The 21,383-nt window shown below is 45.1% G+C and overlaps 1 protein-coding gene across 2 annotated transcripts in view; it reads right to left on the bottom strand.

Moving 5' to 3' along the window:
* Nucleotides 1-3,424: 3,424 nt before the first annotated feature.
* srgap3 (SLIT-ROBO Rho GTPase activating protein 3) overlaps nt 3,425-21,383 on the bottom strand; it is a 43,930-nt gene continuing 25,971 nt past the window's right edge. Inside the window, exons 6-22 of one of the 2 annotated variants that reach the window (XM_076147231.1) lie at nt 20,520-20,648; nt 18,586-18,807; nt 18,396-18,497; nt 17,299-17,496; nt 17,046-17,130; nt 14,324-14,351; nt 13,892-13,994; nt 12,707-12,767; nt 12,032-12,109; nt 11,794-11,931; nt 11,221-11,326; nt 10,122-10,349; nt 9,638-9,711; nt 8,208-8,388; nt 7,958-8,107; nt 7,555-7,870; nt 3,425-6,827 (exon numbers count right to left, since the gene is read on the bottom strand). In XM_076147231.1, coding sequence (XP_076003346.1) covers nt 6,381-6,827; nt 7,555-7,870; nt 7,958-8,107; nt 8,208-8,388; nt 9,638-9,711; nt 10,122-10,349; nt 11,221-11,326; nt 11,794-11,931; nt 12,032-12,109; nt 12,707-12,767; nt 13,892-13,994; nt 14,324-14,351; nt 17,046-17,130; nt 17,299-17,496; nt 18,396-18,497; nt 18,586-18,807; nt 20,520-20,648 — 2,646 coding nt within the window. In that variant the 3' untranslated portion in view covers nt 3,425-6,380. The remainder of the gene's footprint in view (nt 6,828-7,554; nt 7,871-7,957; nt 8,108-8,207; nt 8,389-9,637; nt 9,712-10,121; nt 10,350-11,220; nt 11,327-11,793; nt 11,932-12,031; nt 12,110-12,706; nt 12,768-13,891; nt 13,995-14,323; nt 14,352-17,045; nt 17,131-17,298; nt 17,497-18,395; nt 18,498-18,585; nt 18,808-20,519; nt 20,649-21,383) is intronic. The other variant, XM_076147232.1, reaches the window with a different exon arrangement.

Genomic DNA, 21,383 nt, shown 5'->3' with positions numbered 1-21,383 from the left:
AATTCTGCACTGATATTGATTAGACTTTTGTTTGGGGGCATGATATGAACTATTGCCTCTCAGCTGGTAGGTTATAGGTTTGAACTCCCATGCTGACTCTGCTCTGAGGCAGGATCAATAGAAGAAAACTTAAATTTGAAGAACAAGACAACTTTTGTCGTGGCTTGTCTGGCCTAGACGGACTTACGCGTTTTAATGAGAACTGTTCTAGTTTTGATTATAAAAACCAGATGAAAAGTAATCAAAGTCACGTTTCAACAAGGGAAATCTGAGCCCAGCCGCCTCGAACACAAATCAGTCCACGCTACAACGTTACTGCAACTCATCCAGGGGGTCGTTTGGTTTTGGTTCCCTTTAGATGAACACATGCTATCAAACAACGATTGGCAATGCAAAGTCAGCTCTGCTTCAGCGTTTGCATCTCCTCTCTTCAGAAATCTCATCTTCAAAGTTCCACAATAACCTCAAAGCCACATTTTGCCAAAGGAACGACACCATAAATATAACCAAGGAATTAGGTTGAGAGCTTTGATTTATAGTCTCAGCATGTGTGTGTGTGTTTGTTGTCAGAGGGTCAAAGTCAAGAGTTGTAATTGATCTTCAGTGTGTTAATATGTGCGTCATGTGTTACTTCTTTGATTCCTCCATGGACGACAAAAAAAACAAAGAGTGGACTCTTACGCATGCTGTGTATGCAACACGCTGCTGGATCCCTGCAAATCAAAGATGCAGGCATAGTTAGGAATTTAACTGCATCAGAGGTGCTGCCATCTGGTCTGATGATCATTTCAGTTCCTTTCCCATTGACAATTGATGAAACACATCGGAACCTTTGTGCCTCCCTTCATTAATGGACGGAAACTCACAAGGCGTTCCGGTTAGTGAGTAAGGTCAGAAATTTCAACAAACAGACATCAAAGTAAAATTATTGATTGCCTCAAACCATAAAGAATGAAGCATGTGAGAGGTCTCTGCAGCTCTCTGATCTCTGGTTCACATGCTCAGACATGCATATGAAAAAATAAGAAATGCACACATTTCCCTCAGTTCTGTCTCGACTTCAAACAGGAAAGCTGCTCCGCCTCTCTCCTGGTAGCAACGTCTTGATCCAGTCTTGGCTCTTTCTCAGCTGGAGCGTCACCGGAGAAGCAACGCTGAAGCACAGGAAAAAGCCAGATAATTAGGCAGATGAGCTGACCTTTATTTTGAAAGGACAAATAATATCAATGGCGGAGTCTTTGTTCAGTGATGAAGTGACTGCAGATCATTCAGATTGCATAGAGTTTCTTTGGCTTTGGTTATTTTCTTCATGTGTTGTCTCTTAACAACAATCCTGCTCACTGTAACAGTTCTGCCAACACACACTGTGTGTCTGTGGTTTGACAGGTCACATAGCTGGAAGTCAAAATGGAAAACGCTCTGCTCTCATTTGTTATAAGTCCACTGAGTGATATTTCAAGGCAAAGTACGGAAAATAAAACAGACAAATGCAAAAGAAATGACATGTCATCAATTTATATGCATTGCTTAGTCTGATTATGTAAATTAATGATCTATGGTTTAGCGTTTGTCCTTAAGCAAGAGCGAGTGCAACCACTTCACAATGACTTATTCTGATGTTGCTAAAATGAGAGCAGAGAAGGTGAAGGTTGGATCAAGAAATTATGATAATGTTCCGCTGGGACTTACGTAAAGACATTATGCATTATAGCTGAAGAGGTTGCTCTCATCTGCCTACTAATTATACAGGAAGACGAGCCAAATTAGGCCTCTGGGGAGTGTATACACAACTTGTTATACATCACTTTAGGTGGAAAATAGCACTGGGCTGCTATTGTGTTTCAATTAAGTCACATCATGAATCATTATTGGCATAGGCTGTCATGTGCCATTGTTCTGCCAGAAATACCAGCCGGGGTGCTCCTGGATGTGATTATCAAGGGATTAGGTTCTTTTGTTTTCTTCTGAAGGCAAGTCACTCTCATCAACTACATTCATCATGTGTAGCTTGCTCTGTCACTGTGATGGTGCATTGTTTAGCCACCAATGAGCATGAGCTCTCTGTTCATCCTAATATCATCGATTTTATTTCTGATGAACAATGAAAGTGTCATCAGCTAAGGACTGCTTCATTAGCTCCAATTGACACGTAAACCAAAACACCTACAGGCTGAAAATCATTTTGAGGAAGAAAAGGTGAGGCTGAAAATGTCTTATGATCTATTCAAAAATGCAAAACAGTCACAGTCTGACATCTGAGAAGGAAACATCAGTGAACCCCTAGAATTAGTGGATATCTGCCTCACCCACTCGTCAAATACGGTCTGCTCTGCATCAATAACAACAACAAACAAACTCAACACTGCTTGAATGAATGAATGTGACACAAATATGAGCTATTGACAACACTGAAAACAATCAATGCACGGTTTAAAAAGGAGGGAATGGATTCTCTATGAGATATCAGTTGATATTCAGTGTAGGTTGTTGAACTTCACACAAAATCTGCCGTTATGTGATTCATCAGATGAGACCAATTTTCATTTACAAAATGTTGAAATGAGCACTTCCAACAAACACCTAAAGCCCGTCTCAGCTGTAGAGCCTGGTGGAGGGAGCATCATGTTTGTTGCCTCGGGGTCTGCAGAGTTTACAATCACTGAGAGACAAATCAATAATGCATTACAAAATGTTATCAAAGACTTTTTACACAATGATTGTCAACACAGTGATCCATTCAGCAGGAAAGGTTTAGCGAACGTTATTGAGGTTCTTTTGACGTGCTCTATCCAGCCTGCACTATGAATGTGTGTGTGTGTGTGTGTGTGTGTGTGTGTGTGTGTGTGTGTGTGTGTGTGTGTGTGTGTGTGTGACCTGGATGAAGGTCAGAGCACATTTGATGAGTAATTAAAATATATTTTTTCATGCCATTGTATTTATAACTTGTGATGTCGACCCTAGGATCAAATTTGAAAAAAAGGAATGCTTTAATCACACTTCAATATATTTATACTTAATAGTTAATGATTGACCTTATTAATGAGGTTTTCCCGTACTGTTGCTTGTTTGACATGTGCTTGTTGACAAGAGGGTTCTCAGGTGGAACGCATTAGATTTAGCTTGTGCACAATTACTGCAGTCTGTTAAGCATCACACTGCGTCCAGAGGATTAGAGTGCTCATCTCAAATGCAGATGTAATCAGCGTTACATATTTAAACCCTCCTCTCTCTGTAGCCAATTCATAATCCTGAAAGAGTAATCAACTATCTTTGCATGTAAATATCATGTTCATGCTCACCAAGAGAGTTCTCTGCTGCAATTTCGCCACCAAGTGGCCACATAATGAACTACAGTCCCCAATCAATGGAAGGATCAATCCCTATGATCTGTGATAAAGATGGAGAGGAAATCAGGAAATCCGGATCACAGAGAAATATTATTTTTTATTTGGACGTCCAGTCAGTGGTATGGTGTACATTACATCACAGGGTTTCAACCAACCAGACACTCAATCAACAAACAGCTTCACTAGACACACGTTTAAAAAGAGGGTCAACAGAATGACAACAACTCACACTCCAGTACCCACAACATGACAGACACTCTGGTCTGCTCTATTCACTGCGATGCCCTATATTAATATTGTCTTGTCACATCAGCAAAACAGTGTTAACCATTTCAGCATACATTCCAACAAACATAAAGTCACACGTATAGGGGGGGAGAGGAGGAGAGCGCACCGGGTGCCTTGTAAACCGTGCAAGAAGAGGATCCGTATCAGTCCTGCTGTTGTCAACGACACTGCAATGCTTTTGCTTTCAAAAGGGAGTAAATGACAGATTGTTACGGCTCAACCACAGCACAGGCAATTCACAAGGAAGAAGGGGAAAACGTAAAGATCTGAGATGAATTTGCTGAACTTTAGAAGTAGATGATGTGTACAGTAGTTTGTATAATGCTCTGATGCACAGGTAGCAGAGAGGAATATCTTCAACTATCTTTACAATGTTTTACTTTCACTTTCAATTAGTGTGTTCAAATTATTTCTGAGACTGAATAGCAACAGGAAATTAAGATAAATGATTTCTATGTAACAACGAAGCAACATGTTACTGTTTCTCAAAAAAAGTAAATATAAAAGTCCAATAAAAATTGATGTTGTGCACAAAAGGCACTCAAATGTTCTACTCGACTTCCACAAGTTTTTAAAAATAAAGAAAAACAAATGCATCTCTGAAAACAGTCTAGTTAAATATGATCGTTTGTGACGTTGTGTGCTTTCCTCATATGTCCTCAAAGAAGTTTCATCTTCATAATATTTTTTTACAGGTGCAAAACTGTAACAAGGACCGAAGAAGAGAAGAAGTTTGAACTTTAGGTACGTGGTTACTGTTTGTCACACACACGCTGCCCGTGTGAGGTGACAACATCCACTGGTTAATGATATACACAAGAAGCAGTACCACTAGAAGCCAGCAGAGGGTGTAAATACACTGTATTACTTTCGATATGCTGCGTTGCCTTCATCCGTCTGGGCTTTTGCCACTTCAGTATGCGCTCAGTCTGTTACACTTTACCATAAATAACACACTGAATAAAAGCAAATATTTCCAATTTGACGCAGGTGTTTGCATAACACTGTAGAATGTGTGGAATTAGTCCCTGTGTACATGCTGATTTGAAAGAATTGAGCAGTGTTATTTGCCTTTCATCTGTAGTTGCAACAAGCAATTTGATTCAGGAGTTCCAAATCTGCATAAATTAAAGCCTCTTTCATTTAAAAAGACCCATACTGAATTCATTTGTGCGTTTTCCCAAGGCAAGGCACCACGTACAGCTATTGTTTCACTGGCACTAATATGAGTGGGATAATACTGCGCAACAACATGCAGAATAGGGGGGCAGGCTCTTTGGGATGCAGATTACACACTCTCTGGACTGCAGCCATTTGGAGAAATTCAGACAAGACCTACAGTAGATTCATCTCAATATAATGACGCTTACTTGTATTTTTCCCCCAAGCGTAGAGGAATTCATGACTCTCAGAGCACGACTGTGGTAACTTGTGTCTAACCACGGTGTAATATCGTGTTTCTCTGAGTCGTATCAGATTCTACGTCTGAAGGAGGGAAAATCAGAGTCAAAGTCAGTTATGCATAAACGGGGACGAGATCAAGATACATGTTCTTTTAAAAATATAATGGAGAAAACCTTTTACTGTTCACGGTCAAAACATCACAATGATTGGCGGTTCAAGTGTTCAAGTGCAGTTTCCTATAGAACAATTATCCGATGCGTTCTAAACATACAGTATGCGCAAAATGATTTGATTTCTACTTTAATCAACACAGCCAGAGGATGTTTGTGGACGATAAACATGTTTCTATGATTGGTTTGATCTTTACAGATGCCGGTCACATCAATTCCTTTGCATGATTTTCTTTGACCTGTACAGGATTAACACTTACAATTGCTAGCTATATATTATATACAGGTTTGTCACACGATTGTTAAAGAGTCGTTTGGACTTGTTTGTCTGCATCTCATGTGCAGGGAATATTTTGAGGTCTAATTCTACTTAAGCCCAAAAGCCACACGGTTCCAATTTAACGTTTTGTCCAAGATTTAGACTTTTTTTTACATCATGAGTAATGCTTGCCATTATTAACAAGAGGGGAAATTCCTACCCATAACTGATCCAATCGCAATTCTACAAGTCTTTCTTCTGGTATTTCCCTTATTTTCTCCAAACCCTGCTTGCATGCAGGATTATATAATGTTGCTATGTTGTTTTTTGCTATATGTCCATTATTATAGTATAAATAGAGAGTATGGCGTCTTCAAGTAAGTCTTTATTTACAACCATGAGGCCTGCCATGCTCACAGTCACAGACGTGGTTTTTCAGACTAAACAATCCCGACGAGGGGTTTGATACATGTCAGCAGGAGTGATTGAACCATTAGCTGGACAACCTGCACAGGGTGGAAACTATAAAACTGAATTTCACACAAGTATTGCTTAACTTGCATTCAATGTAAGTATCTCTGAGAGGCGAACACGGCCACAGATTCTTTTAAAATTGAGGTAAAACTGAAATAAATGTTTGCGTCGAGGTTTCCCATTCATTTTCTGCAACGAAATCAAGTTTTAAAGAGTGCTGAATGTTATGTTATCAAACCTCTACAGCTTCTTCAGCTGCTCCATCGCCATGGTAACATACGCTCACTTTAGGAGAACAGTGAATTTGTGAATTAAGTCGCACCCAAAACAGAGAGGAAAACATCCGTATCTGCCCGTCGCACATCAGCACCTATCTTCATAAGCACCCCCATGCTTGGAAAGCTTCACAGGCCTGGTGCCTGGCAGCTTCCACCTTTGCTACATGGTACCAGATTTATCCCCCGCTTCACCGGCTGTATTCATGTTGGCACCAGCAGCTGCATTGTTACTTGGAAATATCTTTTCAGTTGGAGTGACAGCAGGGCTGCCGACCCCTGAAGAGCTGGAGCTGCTGGAGCGGTGCTGGGTCGGGGGAGGGCGCGCCGGCCTCATGGGCGGGGGGCGCAGCTGAGCCCCCGCCATCCTGGCGGACAGGGCAGGTTTGAACGTGGTCATCATCTCAGAGGTGGAGCTGCTGCTGCGACGCATGGCTGCATCTGGGTCTCGGATCATTATGGTGTGCAGAGGACTGCCGGGCTCGGAGCTAACTGGGTTCTTCATGGGCTCCAGGGTGTCCAGGACCACATCAGGAGCCTGCTTCACTGTGTTCTGCCGCTCCAGCTCTCGCAGCTCATGCAGGGCTGTAGTCATTGTTTTCTCTATGTCCTGGTGGAGGAAAGATGAAGATGAGGAGCACAAGAACCATCAACCATCGTCAATCATTACATCAGATTAAAGTTGTTATTCAAAGTAATTTATCGGTCAAGAGTTCTTGAAGACGACAGGTTTGTGCATTTGTGCTTTTGTTAGTAAGCAGTCAAGTATAAAGTCTACAATATAACAGCCAGTACAAATAGCCAGACATGCTCCTTACAAATATACACTAATTGACCATTATATGCTTGGCTGTCTTTTGACACCGAGCCTGTAGCTGTTAGCTCATTAGCAGAACATGGGGCAGAACCTTCAGTGATCTCCAGTTTGTTATTCACATCCAGGTTTCTGCGTTGGCGAGGTGTGTCTATCTCTCCCTCCCCAGCAGCATTCACTCCTCTCCCTCCCTCCCCGCAATTATTGTCTTCTTCATAGATGCGGCGCTGACACCACACACTCACCAAACACAGACTTTATCAATAACGCTTATCATTGAGCCATTTCTAGCACGACTCATTTTCCAGATTGTGAGCACAGTTTTCACGAGCATTACATCATCATCAGTCATCCACTGATGTTTTGAAGGGATCGATGGATGGACACACCAAACACACACGCACGCACGCACACACGCACACACACACACACACACAGGCAGACAGACAGATAGATTTGTGCATGATAGAAATTTAAGCACATAAAGAAGAAATTCAGATTCTGCCATAATCTAGTGAAATACCTCAGCCAGAGCCTCGGCCTCCAGGGATTTGTGGTCCCCGAGGCTGCTGTGACGAGTGGCCCCCGGCACCGGCCTCAGTGGGTGGCCCTCGGGATAAGTCTTCCTGTCTGGATAGTTGATGCTTCCTGCGCTCCCAAAGGTGCCTAGTCGCCGCTTTTCTGGGCTTTCCATGCGACTCTTGGTGATAGAAAGCTTGTGTGGGCTGCTGGGACAGGCCGCAGCCCGGGGTGGAGTGTCAGCGCCTCTGGTCGGGCTGTGGGTATCTGTCCCGCTCCGATGGCGTGGGATGGCAGCTCCATCAGACCGTAACCGTACCCTGAAAGATCCAATCAGACAGCATTTACAGAAGAAAACTCAAGAGGGACAAAACTCAACAAAGGTGCTCATTCTTAACCGTACCCACCTCCCCATGACTCCTCCAAAGGTGTAATCAGGCGGCTGATCGCCTGGTGACGGGATGTCATTTTTGCACGAGCCCTTGTCATCCAGCAACGGACCGCTGCTCGCTTCACTATCTGCTTTCTGACTGAGGCTATCGGAGAAAGCGTCATCGCTGAAAGAGCAGAAACAACAGCGATGAGCCAAACGGCCAAAGAGACCTACAGTGATCCACGACAAGTTCTATAAAAATGACAACCTTCTCTGTTACTTACAGGTCTTGCACAACGATGTACTGATGCGGTATGAGACCGTCCACGCCGTTGTGGCGACCCTCCCACCAGTCCTCCGATGCCCGGTGATACAGAAGCAGGGAGGCTCCCTTCTTGAAGGACAGCTCTCTGGGGGTGCGACCCACGTAGTCAAACTTGGCTATGGCCTCAATCTGTTCCACCTCTGAGGGGATGAACAGATAACAGACGTCAACAAAAAGATAAAAAATACTCAGGCCGTGATGAAGGCAAAAGAAAGTGGATCAGGTGTTCGTACTTTTGCCTTTGCTCTTTGCTTTCAACATTTCAGTTATACACACTAAGACAAACAGTGATTATAAAAGGGGGGAAACTGTTTTACACTCTGATTAAATAAGTATTTGTAAATTAGATGCAAAGAGGATTCAGAGTCGCCTACAGTGTATCGTGAGCAGCCAGCAGGGGTCAGCAAGGGTCAATGACATGTACAGTATGCAAAACTATGTACAGTACACACACACACAAACTTACACACACACACACACACACACACACACTAAAGTCTGTTTGATTCAGAATTCTTCCAGCGCAGAGCAAGGATGTCAAGGAAGTTAGAGAGAATCAGGGGGAGAAAAATGGAAAAGAGATGAAGAGTGAAGTCCTCTGAGAGAAAGAAAGAGTCATTACAAACATACAGTATCAAAACAACGCAGATGAAGACCTGTCCCTTCACTCTTCACCGACATATCAGTGAGATTTGATCCTTTGCGTTCCGTGTTTGGGCTTTTGTGCTGAGCTCAGTTATTCACTCAGATCTCCTGTGAGAAACACTGCACAAAGGAGAGAAAGTCCACAGAGAATTGCTTTCTAACGCCGAACAAAGGGAGAGAGAGAGAGAGAGGGAGAGAGAGTAGGGGAGGAGGGACATGATGAGAGAGGGAGAATACACACACACACACACACACACACACACACACTCACTTACACACATACAGATCAAAGAGCCGGTGCAGCATGACAACTATGTTTACTCAACTTGCATTCAGCTTCAAACGTCACAAAGAGTACAAGCCTTCATCAGCGTTCAGTCAAAAGGCACTCAGTGGAAGAGCTCAGTCAATACTTAGACTCTTTCATCCACAAAGCCGCCAAACACACACACATCACCCACCTAAAACGGTTTTGTTTTGGTTTCTAATAGACGGATTAAACCAGCAGTCATGAGATCAGAAAGTTGCGTCATGCTGGTGTCCAAGGTGAAGTATCGTTGCAACACTGACACTTTTTGCTTCAATTTTGGCAGAGAAACATGAAAAATGTATCACGGAATCTGATCTGAGTACTTAACAGCAGATGTGGTTTACATCAGTGAGTCAGGAGCAGAATATAAGAAAAAAATTGTAAAATAAAGATGAAAAACTGCTTCTAGAAAACTGCCAAATCCTTGTAATTACCTTCATCGCTGGTGTGCGGCTCGGTGCCGTTGTCGGCCTCGTCGATGGTCCCCGGCTCACTGTGGGGGCTGTCGCTGCGGGAGGACGGGGTTCATTCATAAATAAAGCAGCGAGTCTAACCTCAGGAGACGGTGTCAAAAAAATACGGCCTAGTCTGCAAATCCATCTTTCATAAGAAATCCAAAAAGAAGGATTTAAATCAATGAGCAGCAGGATTAATGGTGGTGTGACTAACATTTGTCAACACTGATTCATTTCTCCCATAAGATCTCACTGATATGAGAACATTGGAGCGTGACAAATACATTTATAAGCATTAAGTACAGTGTGTTGAACGAGTAATCGGCTGACAAAACGTCACATTTACATTTCCTCCTCAAGGTTCCTACCAGCATGAGCCGACAGAACCGCAACCTCAACTATAAGCGTGATTTATTAAACATACTACACTCTCCTCATGTGTTGGCCACATGCTTTTACGTACCAGTACTCCTCCGTCCCGGTCATACACTTTTCATACACGGGGCCGTCCAGCTCGCGGTGGCTGGGGAAGATGACCTCATTGTGGATGATGATCGTTTTGATGACCTCGTTGACATGCGCCTGACACAACACAGGGTCCTGGCTGTCTGGGATGGGCATCAGCGTCGGGCCGAAGCAGATGGCCAAATTGTACGGGTCCATCATGTTCTCGTCGCTGTACTGGGACAGACTGAGGGACAGGAAGGAAATATGAAGTTGTTATAATGTTATTTCACTACTTTTGAGGTTTTTATTGATACACCATTAGGGAGCTTGTTGTTACTGTAAATCATTATTTTTTAATATACATCTTTAAACCTCAATCTTAACTTTGCTCACAATTGCTTACAATAGATGCATTATGCAGCATTATACTGTATTCTTTCTATTATAAATACAAATATATGCATACATTTAATAGTTTGACCCTCAGATGAAAATGAGTAGTTTCTTTGTTTTTCCAGCTAATTTAATATAACATAGATCCTGTTTTCATCCCCTCTCCCTTGCATGAGTAGTAGTGAACAAAGCGATCATATCTGAAATCAAAATGATCTAAAACGTCTCTTGGCTTCAGTCTGAGGCTCCAGTTTAACCCACAACCCACGCTCGGTCAATGAATCATGCTGTACCGCCGCCTGCACACTGACGGAGGTCATAATCAGTATTCATACACATCAACAACAAGTACAGAGCACTAAAACGACATCTGGGAAAAGTCACAGCATTTATTACAGGGGGCGTAAAACAGCCGAATAAAAGTGAGGGCCTGAAATCAAACTCTATTGTTCTGCAGGCAAAGCAAGTAAAAGGTGCGTTTAGAACATCCATCATAAACGGACAGGTATACTACATCTGGGAGCATAAATAAGAATTGCAGACAAACGCAGCAACACATTAGTCTGCTCAGTATATCTTTGAATCCAATCTTTCCGCCTGCTTGTGAACTTGTCTTCTACCCCATTAAATCATTTTTATTCAGTTAGATTAGAACCTATTTTGGATAAAGCGTTGGGAAAGGCTTGAGGTACAGCGATGTGCGACCGGATGCAAACACTCACTGATTGAGAAAAGCGAAAAGGTATCTCATGACGATGATGACGGTGCGAGGAAGAGTCACGATAATCTGCTGGAGATGATGCGCTCTCTCCGCTCCGGTCTCCAACTCTGAAACAGAGGACAACAGACAGAGATGTTGAAACACCCTGTGACACTTCTCTAAATGGGCACTGAGCCTATAACAGACACACAGAATCAACCGGGGGAGATTCTACACCAAAGTGCTATTTGAGACATTAAAGATCTCCCCCCTCCTGCCTTTTCTACCAGAGCCCTTTTTGGCAAACTGAGCCATCAAATTATTCAAAGCAGTGCAGGAATGACTCTGCAGTGTCCTCGCACGCCGCAGTCCACTCTCTCCTCTTCCTCTCGGGGTTTAAATATCAGCCAGAGAGAGCTGGCGTGAGATTGCTTCCATGTGCTGTGCTGCATGCCTCTCTCTCTCCCTCTCTCTCTCTCTCTTTCCCTCTCCCTCTCCAAATAAAGCAGGCTTTTGGAGAAACAGGGTGGTGTGTTTCCTATATTTCAGCAGCTACCGTGGCATTAAATGTATCTGCTGCTCTACTGTTACTCACTGATGGTGGAGATGAAGTCCAGGAAGCGTTCCTTGGGGAACAGCGGGTTCTCCAGTCCCCTGAAGTACAGCTTCAGCACGCCTGCCACCGAGTTGATATCGTGGTCGTTCTGATCATCAATTAGCGGATCTTCGCCTGCTTCAAATCATAAAGTATGGTTGTGTTTGCTTTGTGGCACGGAAAAGGTGAAACCTCACACAATCTGTTTTGATTTACCACCGTCCAAACAGAGACTCACCTCTCTCAAATGAGTTTTTAATATCGTTGACCTCCACCTGTGAGCCAGGCACACGGAATATGCCCTGCTGCTGCAATCCTGAAAAAAAAAGCACAGAAACACAACTCAGATTTCAGGGATTGAGAGTCACGCTGCCATTATCTCCAAAGCTAAACGCCAGCTTCATGAAACCCTGGTGGAAACACATAACACAGAGCAGGAAATGTAATCTGCTCATAAAGACAGATGAGTTTTTTTGCCAGGAGAGGGCCCCTCACTGAGGCTGGAGCATATGGTTTCAGTTAGAGGGCTCCTAATCAGTTTTTCTGGAGTTTCATTAGGTCCAGATCCAACAGAGAAGACCCTGCGGGCTCCAGGCTCCCAGACAGATGTGAAGGTAGACGGAGGGGGAGGAGGTGAACTGACTAAACAAAGACCAACGGGACTTTCAAAACTCTGTGTGTGTGTGTGTGTGTGTGTGTGTGTGCTTGTCAAATCACCAGTGGGCAGGTCAAGCGCACACCGGAGCAGAGCAGGTCAGACGCCCTACCTGCAGCTATTTGTGGAAATAGAACGACCCTTCTAATCGCTGCTGTCGCCTCTGATGAGTTCGGGAAGGAGGTTACTGTGTTCTTTTCTTTTTTTTAACCCTTTCATGCAGAAACACCAGCGACCACAGTAGAATGGGAGACTTACCGTATAGATTGATGTATCTGATACAGCTTTCAACAACAAGTGGGATCGGTTGGCCTGAGTCCTGTAATGAAAGGGGAGTGATGTTTCATTAAAGAGTGAACATAATGAACGACAACAATTACCTTGTGCTCATCAATATTAAGGGGAAGACCTACAAGATGGAGTCTGAACTGTGTCACACACATGTCTTCTGTCCACTTCCCTGTCAACATGGGGTCTATGTCACTGCTAACGGTGTGGAGGAGAATTGACGTGAGTGTGTGGTGTCCTCAGCCAACAGCGGAATCACCAGTGCAGTGACAAGGACAAGCACCCTAAGCATCTTCACGCCCACAAACCAGGCCATTTCATGTTCACTGGAACACACACACGTCCATAAGAGACACACTGCGACTTCACCATTGGACTAATTATGGACTTTTACATTGGTTAGATGTAATCATTTAAGTGATGCATTTAAAATAGTTCATTTTTATCTTCTAGTTCATCTTATAATCTCAAACTCGTGACACAGTTCAGACTCAGTTGTCCATCTTGACAGAAGTCCCATATCATCAATGTTTATCAGAAAGCATGAATATGAAACTAATATCCTAGCAGCAGGAACAAGCAGAAATCAGGAAATCCCTTTTTATCAGATTAGCGTGTTTAGTGTGCTTGGAGCCTCAGCCCACACTTTCCAACAACAGTGGTACCTGAATGCGGCTGCGGGCATTCCTTCTCCCTCTGGGACAGAAAGCAGCATAGCAAAGAGAAGCAGAAGAAGAGATGCAGAGAAGCACAAAGTTAGAGAAGCTGGAGGACAATGGCAGGAACTCTGGAGGTTAAGAACAGCTAAGAACAGGGACTGGAGACAGGACAGTGATCGAGTGAGGGTGCGGTGAGTGGTGAGAGGACAAGACCCCCTGCTGTCTCTCAGTCTGGAGCAACCAGAGTAAGAAATTAGGCCATAGATAGGTAAATTATTCCGGGAGGGAATAAAGAAGCGTTTGACTGCTACGTCTGCAGCAGCAGAGGGAGGCGGAGGATTAGAGGTTAAGCAGAGACGTTATATTGTGATCAGGGGCAGCTGGAAGAGGAACAGAAGGCAAGAGCGAGGAAGACAATGAGAGAGAAGGCTCTAAAGCTGCCTTCCTCTCCAGCTCCACCAGGGCCGCTCAGTCACACACCACCGCCAGAGGGTACCTTGATGAAGCTCTCCATATTGCCATTAAACAGCTTATGGTTATACACGGAGCGTGGTCTAGGCTTCCGCATTTTCTGTGGTTTAGGGGGAAGAGTGGGGGGCCTGGGACATGATGGACAAGGGGAACAAAAACACCAGATTGGGTGAAACTGCAGAACAGAACATTTAAAACAAAAACAGAGCTGTAAAAACCGTTCTCTTTCAGTAAAGGAGGTGGAGAGAATGGAAGACATGAACCTGGGCTACTGGAGCTGGATTGTAACACGGCCAGGTCATCATAAACATTTCTGTGCATGGCATTCATTTGGACATTGATAATAAAAAGACATACATAACTAACAAAGCCATGCGATACAGGGCTGTAAAATGTAATATTCTAATGATGTGAAATATGTGAACAGAGGAAGAGGAAGGAGTTGACTTCATCTTACCTTGTAGTTCCACACTCGGCCCGTTCCCCTGTGGAAAAAGCACAAAGGCCGTGTTATGGATTGAAGTATACATATTTTAGATACTGCTATGTCTAACTTCAGTGGGGTCTTTGATGAAGGACAACATAGAGAGGGGGAGATGAAGGGTGCACTGCTAATATCATTCAATAGACAGAACTATTGAGTCGTCATCACAGAAACCCCATGGGACCCGGAGCAGCCAGAGGGGGGAGAGAGAGGCCAAAAGAACAGAGCTCAGGGTGAAAGCATCAGGGTGGGGGGCTGCAGTGTGTGTATGTTGGGGTGTGAGGAGGGAGGAGGGTAACTGTGATGTCTGTGCTGCCTCACTGAGCCTTTTGTTATAAAACATGTGCACGTTATATGCATGTGCATGTACCAGACACACACTTTCTGACAGCACATCTGAGGAGTGCATTCACACACATCTTATGATAACACACATCCAGCAAATGTTCCATCGCAATCCACACGGTTGCGTGTAGTTTTGTGGACCTTAGAGTGCTGCTGATGCTGTCCAGTCAGTCGTCTTGTGACCGGGCAATTGAACGAAAGTGGAGTCATAAAGCAAAACGGCAACAAAGGCAACAACAACAACAACATAACAATGGACAGAGAGAGCAAAGGCTAACCCATCTCTCAGCACATCATTTTGGCAGATGGGACAAGGTCTCCAGAGCAATCATGTGGAGAGACAACAAGCCATTCCGCTGAGTGATAGCCCGTCTACCTCTGACCAATGAAGCTCAAAATTACACCGTCTCTCTCAAGCGAGGGCAGAGAGTCCAATTAGAATTTGCCTTTATTTCATTTCCTAAAATGACAAAAAAGGCCTCCAAGATAGAAGAGGTATCTACTCTATTACCATAAAAGCGCAAATCAAATTCAATGACTAAAGGAATTGTTTTGTCCCCATCTGAGTGCGAGGAGCTGGCAGATCTCCTGGCAGCTTCCTGTCTGGTGCCCATGTTGACATTATGTCTTTATTAGCACCACAGGCTAGAGGAGCAGTAAATGACATTTGGCATCCTAGGCGGTCAGACGCAGCTCATTTTCACACACAATGATGCACACACACGCTCACGCCGGGCAAAAACTCCCATTTTGCAGCTAATGAGTAACACGCAGCCTTGATTGATCCCCTGAATAATTAAAACATGGGTGGTACCTGGAGACACCATATGCTGCCTTCATGCACTCTCAGCTGCTCCAGCGTGGACTCCACTGTCATTAACTCCACTGTTTATTCTGTTATTGTGTCAAACAATTAAGTGTTTTTTGCGGGATAGCTCCTACACACTCCCACACACACTCGTTAGCAGCTTTGTACGACTACTACACTTCAGTATCCTGCAGAATGTGTGTGTTCTCGCATGTGTTGGGGTCTTCAGGAGACTTATCAAATATTTAAGGGCAGATTTGCGCTGGTGGGAGTTATTATATTGCTGGAGCTGTCCAGATTGTATCTAGGTCAAAGGTCAGATGGGATGTCACCTGCTAAATAAGCTGCTTTTTCCAGTTTTCTCCATCATTTTTTTCCGGATCATCTCATAAACTGCAGATTTTCTCTCCATCATCTTTTCCATCTTCTCATATTCTCTTTTTCCATCTCTTCCGATTGCCTTTCATCCTTTTCTGTATTCTCTTCTTGGTTTCCAGCTTCACCCTGACCAGCCTTCAGCATTTCTGGCTTCATATTTTCTTGACTGACGTGTGTTAAAGTCCTGGCCTCCCAACACACAGGCTGCAGGGGGACGTCACTGTGAGCGAAGGGACCCCCAACAAGAGACAAAGAGTCTACATCTGTGCCGCCGCCCTTTACAGTGACAGTGTCCTCCATCATAATTAATGCCCTCACATTAGGCGACCTCTCTTCTCTCCTCTTTTAATTGGCTCTCCACACCAAGCCTGGAATGCTGGCTTGTCCACAACTGGCTGGCTAATACTGTTGACCAGGAGATCCACTGGCTGTCTGTCTGCTTTGCTTACAGCACAAACAATAATTTAACCTTTTTATTTGTTCTATTAACACAGCTTTGCTCCCCACGTTGGTCAAACCTGCAGACACTCATCTTCATTTGTCAGACGCCTCATTTGCATGCAGCGGTGGTGTGTGTGGCTTGTGTGTGTGTGTTTGTGTGTGTGTTGCACCGCCTCAGCTGTCGGTGCCTGATGCTCTTTTCTATTAGGTGAGCCACTGATGCAGGAGCAGGTGCTGAATTGGACCAGGTCTGGGTCTGCTGATTGATTGGGTGTAAACTGTTCACGGCTGAGGTGACAAGGGGACCCCTGGGAGGCTGGGTGCGGATTTCTCGCCCCCCAGCCCTGAAATGGAAACTCTCCCTGCAGCTCCATCACACAGGGACCCGACGGATCGTTCTCTCACCCGTGCAGGGAGAGGAACGGATATCTCAGAGGGGCTACGGGCAATTTTGTTTTGATAGCTTTCTGCCTGAATCCAGGCGCTTCTTCCCCTCTTTCCTTCCTGCTTCTTGAAATGCCTTTGTAGCTTCCTACCCCTGGTGCACTATTGCTTATTAGATATGAGCTGCACCATCATTACCCTGCAGACAGCTATTCCAAAGAGCCGTGGCAAGGCTCTCTGAATCATAATTACAGGAAGAAACACTTGGTCAGGCTCCCGTCCATTGAAGGACACCACAGACGCCGCAGAGAGATGGAGATCAAGAGAGAGGGTCTGTACCTTCACCCAGCGTCTGCTTCAGCAAGTCGTGCTTGGCCTGCAGCTTAATGATGAGGTTACTGCCATTCAGGTACTCCTTGAATTTCTAGGAGACAAATGAGGGCAATAATGAGCAAACAGGAGCACAAAGCCCACGCAAGAGTTCAGTCATGAAATAAACACTTATTCAAATCAGTATAAATTCAATCTATTTGGGAGAAAATGGATCTTGCTCTCGTTTCAACAGAACGGATCAGAACAGACGTCAACTCACTCCAAAGTAGAACATTTCCGTCTCCTGCTGGTTGGACCTCCTCTTGGCCACGTTCAGCTTGCTCATGTAGGTCTCGGAGGCCACAGACTTGATGGATTCGGTGGAGCGGCTGTGCTGGAAGGCGTCCGACACGTCAAAGTCCTCCACTGTCAGCATGTCCTGCAGCGTTTGCATGGTGGCATCCAAGGTCTTCCTCACCTGCGCAAATGAGGCGGAAACTTAGAAAGCAGGGGAAAGGAGGCGATAAATGAGGCGGCGTTTCCTACTCTAGTCTTGCGTGCCGTTGTCATCCTCCTCGCCGTGTGGAGAGAGAGAGGCTGTATTTGTCAGGATGTATTGGAGCTGAAGTAATATTACATTTTCAAGGGCAGGTATGAGGGATTTGTAGCACGAGCAGATTCACGGTGAACGCAAATGGATCCCAGAAACAAGAAATGACCTTAAACTGCAGTGAGATGACAGAGTTTCTCCCTTTCTACACGTGCAGAGGAAGATGCAGGTCAGACTAAAGGCTCAACACGTGGAGCGGCTGGATAAGACACACACAAAATGTGAAATTACCCAAAGGTGCGTTTTGTTTCGGGCTGAGATTGATAAAGCTCATTTGCAGTAATGGCACAACTCATCCATTCTCCTTACAAACAACACAACGCAGCAGAACAGTGAGGAGGAGACAGAGACACACACGCACACATGCACACACAGGCACACAGGCAGCGTCCAGGGTTATTATCGCTCCTATTTGCACCTTCATGTCTGCCCCTCTAAAAGCATTCTCTTCTTCATCACCAGAATGTGCAATTTAGAAAGAAATTGTTGGAAGCTTAACACTGGTGCTGTCACAGTCTAAATATATACGCCGGGCTCCTGCAGAGTGAGGGTCACTGGAGCATAATTACAATGAGAACAGATGGTATTTGGCCATCCTGCTTGGCTCGGAGAAAATAGAAACTTGGCTTTTTTTGGGGGGGGGGGGTTATAGTGAGGCTGTGGTTTGGGGTGTGTGTGTGTGTGTGTGTGTGTGCGTGTGTGTGTGTGTGTGTGTGTGTGTGTGTGTGTGTGTGCTGGACAGATGCAGAGCCATCACGAATGCTCACCTCCTCATTCTCAATCTTTAGTGTGGCCAAGCGAGACTGCAGTTGGTGGTAGCGCATCAGGAGCTCAGTCTGGACCGGCTGCTGCGCGCTCACCTGGCACACCTGGGGAGGAAGAGACACGAGGACGGATGTAAGACGAGCAAGAGATTGCGTTTAGAATCACAACAGGTAGTCATTCTGCTTCTCTCACCTCGTCTCCCATGTGCGGCAGGTAGTCAAAGCGCATGGGCGGGCAGAACACCTGGTTGTGCATATCCATGATCTTGTGCTTGTCACTGCGAGAGTCCAGGTTGTCCACTGCGTTCTCGATGATGTCCAGACCCTCGTGGCGTGATGTCTCCAGGTTGTACTCTGCAGATAGGTAGGTCCTGAAGGTGCGTGCCAGGCTGGCGTGGTAGCCCAAGTCACAGCACTGAGGAGATCGAACATATGATGTCATTCAAATGAATCAACCTGAGTCCACACGCATAGTTCAGTTCAGTTCTGACACGTAACATCTGTGAGATGAGTCACTTTAAAGACTTTGAAACCACAAGATGAAGTCCTGCTACAGGTTAACTTTCAAAAATAGAAGCAGAGTCGGGATAGAACAGCAGGACGCCGCAGACAATTACAGAGTCTGATGGCGCTGAGCTGTATGAAGTAACCTAATTAAGTAGAAGACAGAAGTGAGGAGGTTTAGAGGGAGCTGGAGGCAAATGACAGCTCTGTGAATCACTAAGTAAACGCTCTTTAGTGGCGAGGAAGTAGTCTCTCTAGTCTGCGGCGCAAGTCTCATTGCAGCACTCAGTCAAAGTGCCCCAGTAGACTGAAGACTAAAGGGAACAAATTAGGCTCATTTTAAAACACACAAACTGAGGAAGAGCACATCCGTTTTTCTTAAAGAGCTGTAGAATTCTACTGAATGAATTCACATCATTATGCAGTGCAGTGCAGTGAATTACAGCAGTTTCGTTTGAATGACTCTCACCGACGGCGCCGTCTCCTTCCTGAAACGCCTGTTTTGAAAGGTCTGTTTTGATGGGGTCGTGCCTCTGACACGACAGGCCGTTATCCTCCTCTGACCCCCTCTTGCCGAGCCAAACTAGGCCGGCTCCGCGTCCCCGATCCCTGCGGCTCAGCGGGATTTGCCATGTTGTGAAGCGACGCCACCAAACCGTGACAGCTTCCGTGAAACAGGATCTCTGTGCTCAGATCCGGAAGGCAACCAAGCTCTCACTGTCACCTTACTTGACTCAGCAGGGAAATATACACCAAAAACGCCATATCGGGCCTGATCTAGGTAATGTGCTGCTCTGAATGTGGCTAATCTGGTGCCGTATGGTGGATTGGCCTGAGGCAGCACTGTGGCCATCCATCAGTCAGTCGGCGCAGCGGGAAAGGCAAAGAGAAGCAGATTGAGGGGCCTGCAGGTGAGTCCTGTGATGGGAATCTAACCCTATCATTTAATATTTGTTTGGCACCAGCAGCACCCAGTCGGCAGCACACACACTCTCATTTATTGCCATTCATCGAGTCGACTCTGATTTCACAGCTCTACATCACAAACCAACACTAATGTCGACTGAGTGTCAAAAAAACGGACAACAATGCAAAAAGGACAATAAAATAAAAAACCTAATGCTTCTGAAGTCAATTAAGTGTGTGTGTGTGTAGATGTGTGAGGTCTTGGATCATATTCTAGAGCGGACGTGTTGACGGTGGCAAACACGGGGACATATTGTGTTTGTCCCTGTAAAGCTCCAAAGGCCGCATCAACACAAACAAACAAAGGAGGCCGAGGAGGAGCGGAGGAGCGGAGCAGAGGACGTTCTGTCAACACTGATGAAGTCCCGTGGAACCATCAATCAAACATATCTCAGACATGGCAGCTGGCCCGTGAGGCTCACTGCATCACCGAGTTGTTATTCGTGTCGACACCTGATCGTCACCCGGCTTATCGGTGTTACGGCGAAACGAAGACGGAGGAAATGAAGTCAGAAAGTGTTATTGGGGCCGACGGAACAGCTCAATAACAAACATCATGGGATCAGGGTGGGAGTGAAGGAGACAGAGAACAGATGCTGGGAGAGTTTAATCAGCTGAGAGATGTAAACAAACACATGTGGCCCAGCACGTACTTACATCAATCATATCAGAGACGTCGTGGATGTAATACTTTGCAACGACGGCGTTGGTTGCTGCCAGGTTCAGTAGATAGTCGTTCCGGGCTTTTGTGCATTTCAGCTTATTCTCCGAATACTTTGCTTGTCTCTGGAGGAGGAGGAGAGAGAAGGAAGAAGAAGGAAAAAAACCTCAGTGTCATTAAATGGAGCAGCAGGGAGAGTTTGGAGCCGTCAGACACCTTGAGACAACAGAGGGATGGGTTTAAGAGAATCTGCCTCAGGACAGAGACACGTTAAATGACAAAGACAGGTTTGCAATTAGTCCCTGTTCTGTCTCCTGCAGCATGGAGACATTAACAAAGAACTAACTTTGGATTCAATAAGTGTGTGTGTCCACTTTCAGGGTGTATGGAGTGTGTTCATGAAACCTGCCACACACTGATTCAGAAATGACTCCAAAGTCATTCTTCCTGTGTGGAATACAGCAGAATAATACAGGGAGAATCCCGAAGCCAAGACATTTTACTCAGGATTCATTTGTTCATGTCACTTTAAATGGACTATTTATTCACACTTCCCCAAACTAAGCACATGTCAGCTGCAGGTTAACAGACGAGAGCTCATTTCTGTTGGTCTCCTCTTTGTTCAGAGCTGTTATTAGGGGCAACAGCACAGAAAAGAACATGAGAAAGTGTTGAGTTGCGATGTCAAGCAGGATCTCTGTGCTGGAGACGCGTCTCTCCCTGAGGAGGGAGCGGTGCTGTCAACCTGACACGTCTCTGATTTCCTGCGCCTGAGAGATACAAAGCGCCGTGAGCTTCAGAGAGACATCCAACCCTCCGCTGCAGAGCAGAGACACAACTTCACACCGACTAGAAATGTG

This window comes from Genypterus blacodes, unplaced genomic scaffold, assembly GCF_046128005.1.
Source record: "Genypterus blacodes isolate CSIRO-AG114 ecotype Tasmania unplaced genomic scaffold, CSIRO-AGI_Gbla_v1 ptg000037l_1, whole genome shotgun sequence".
Taxonomy (NCBI): domain Eukaryota; kingdom Metazoa; phylum Chordata; class Actinopteri; order Ophidiiformes; family Ophidiidae; genus Genypterus; species Genypterus blacodes.
Note: the sequence above shows the minus strand (reverse complement) of the source record. Positions and strands in the feature narration are given on the sequence as shown.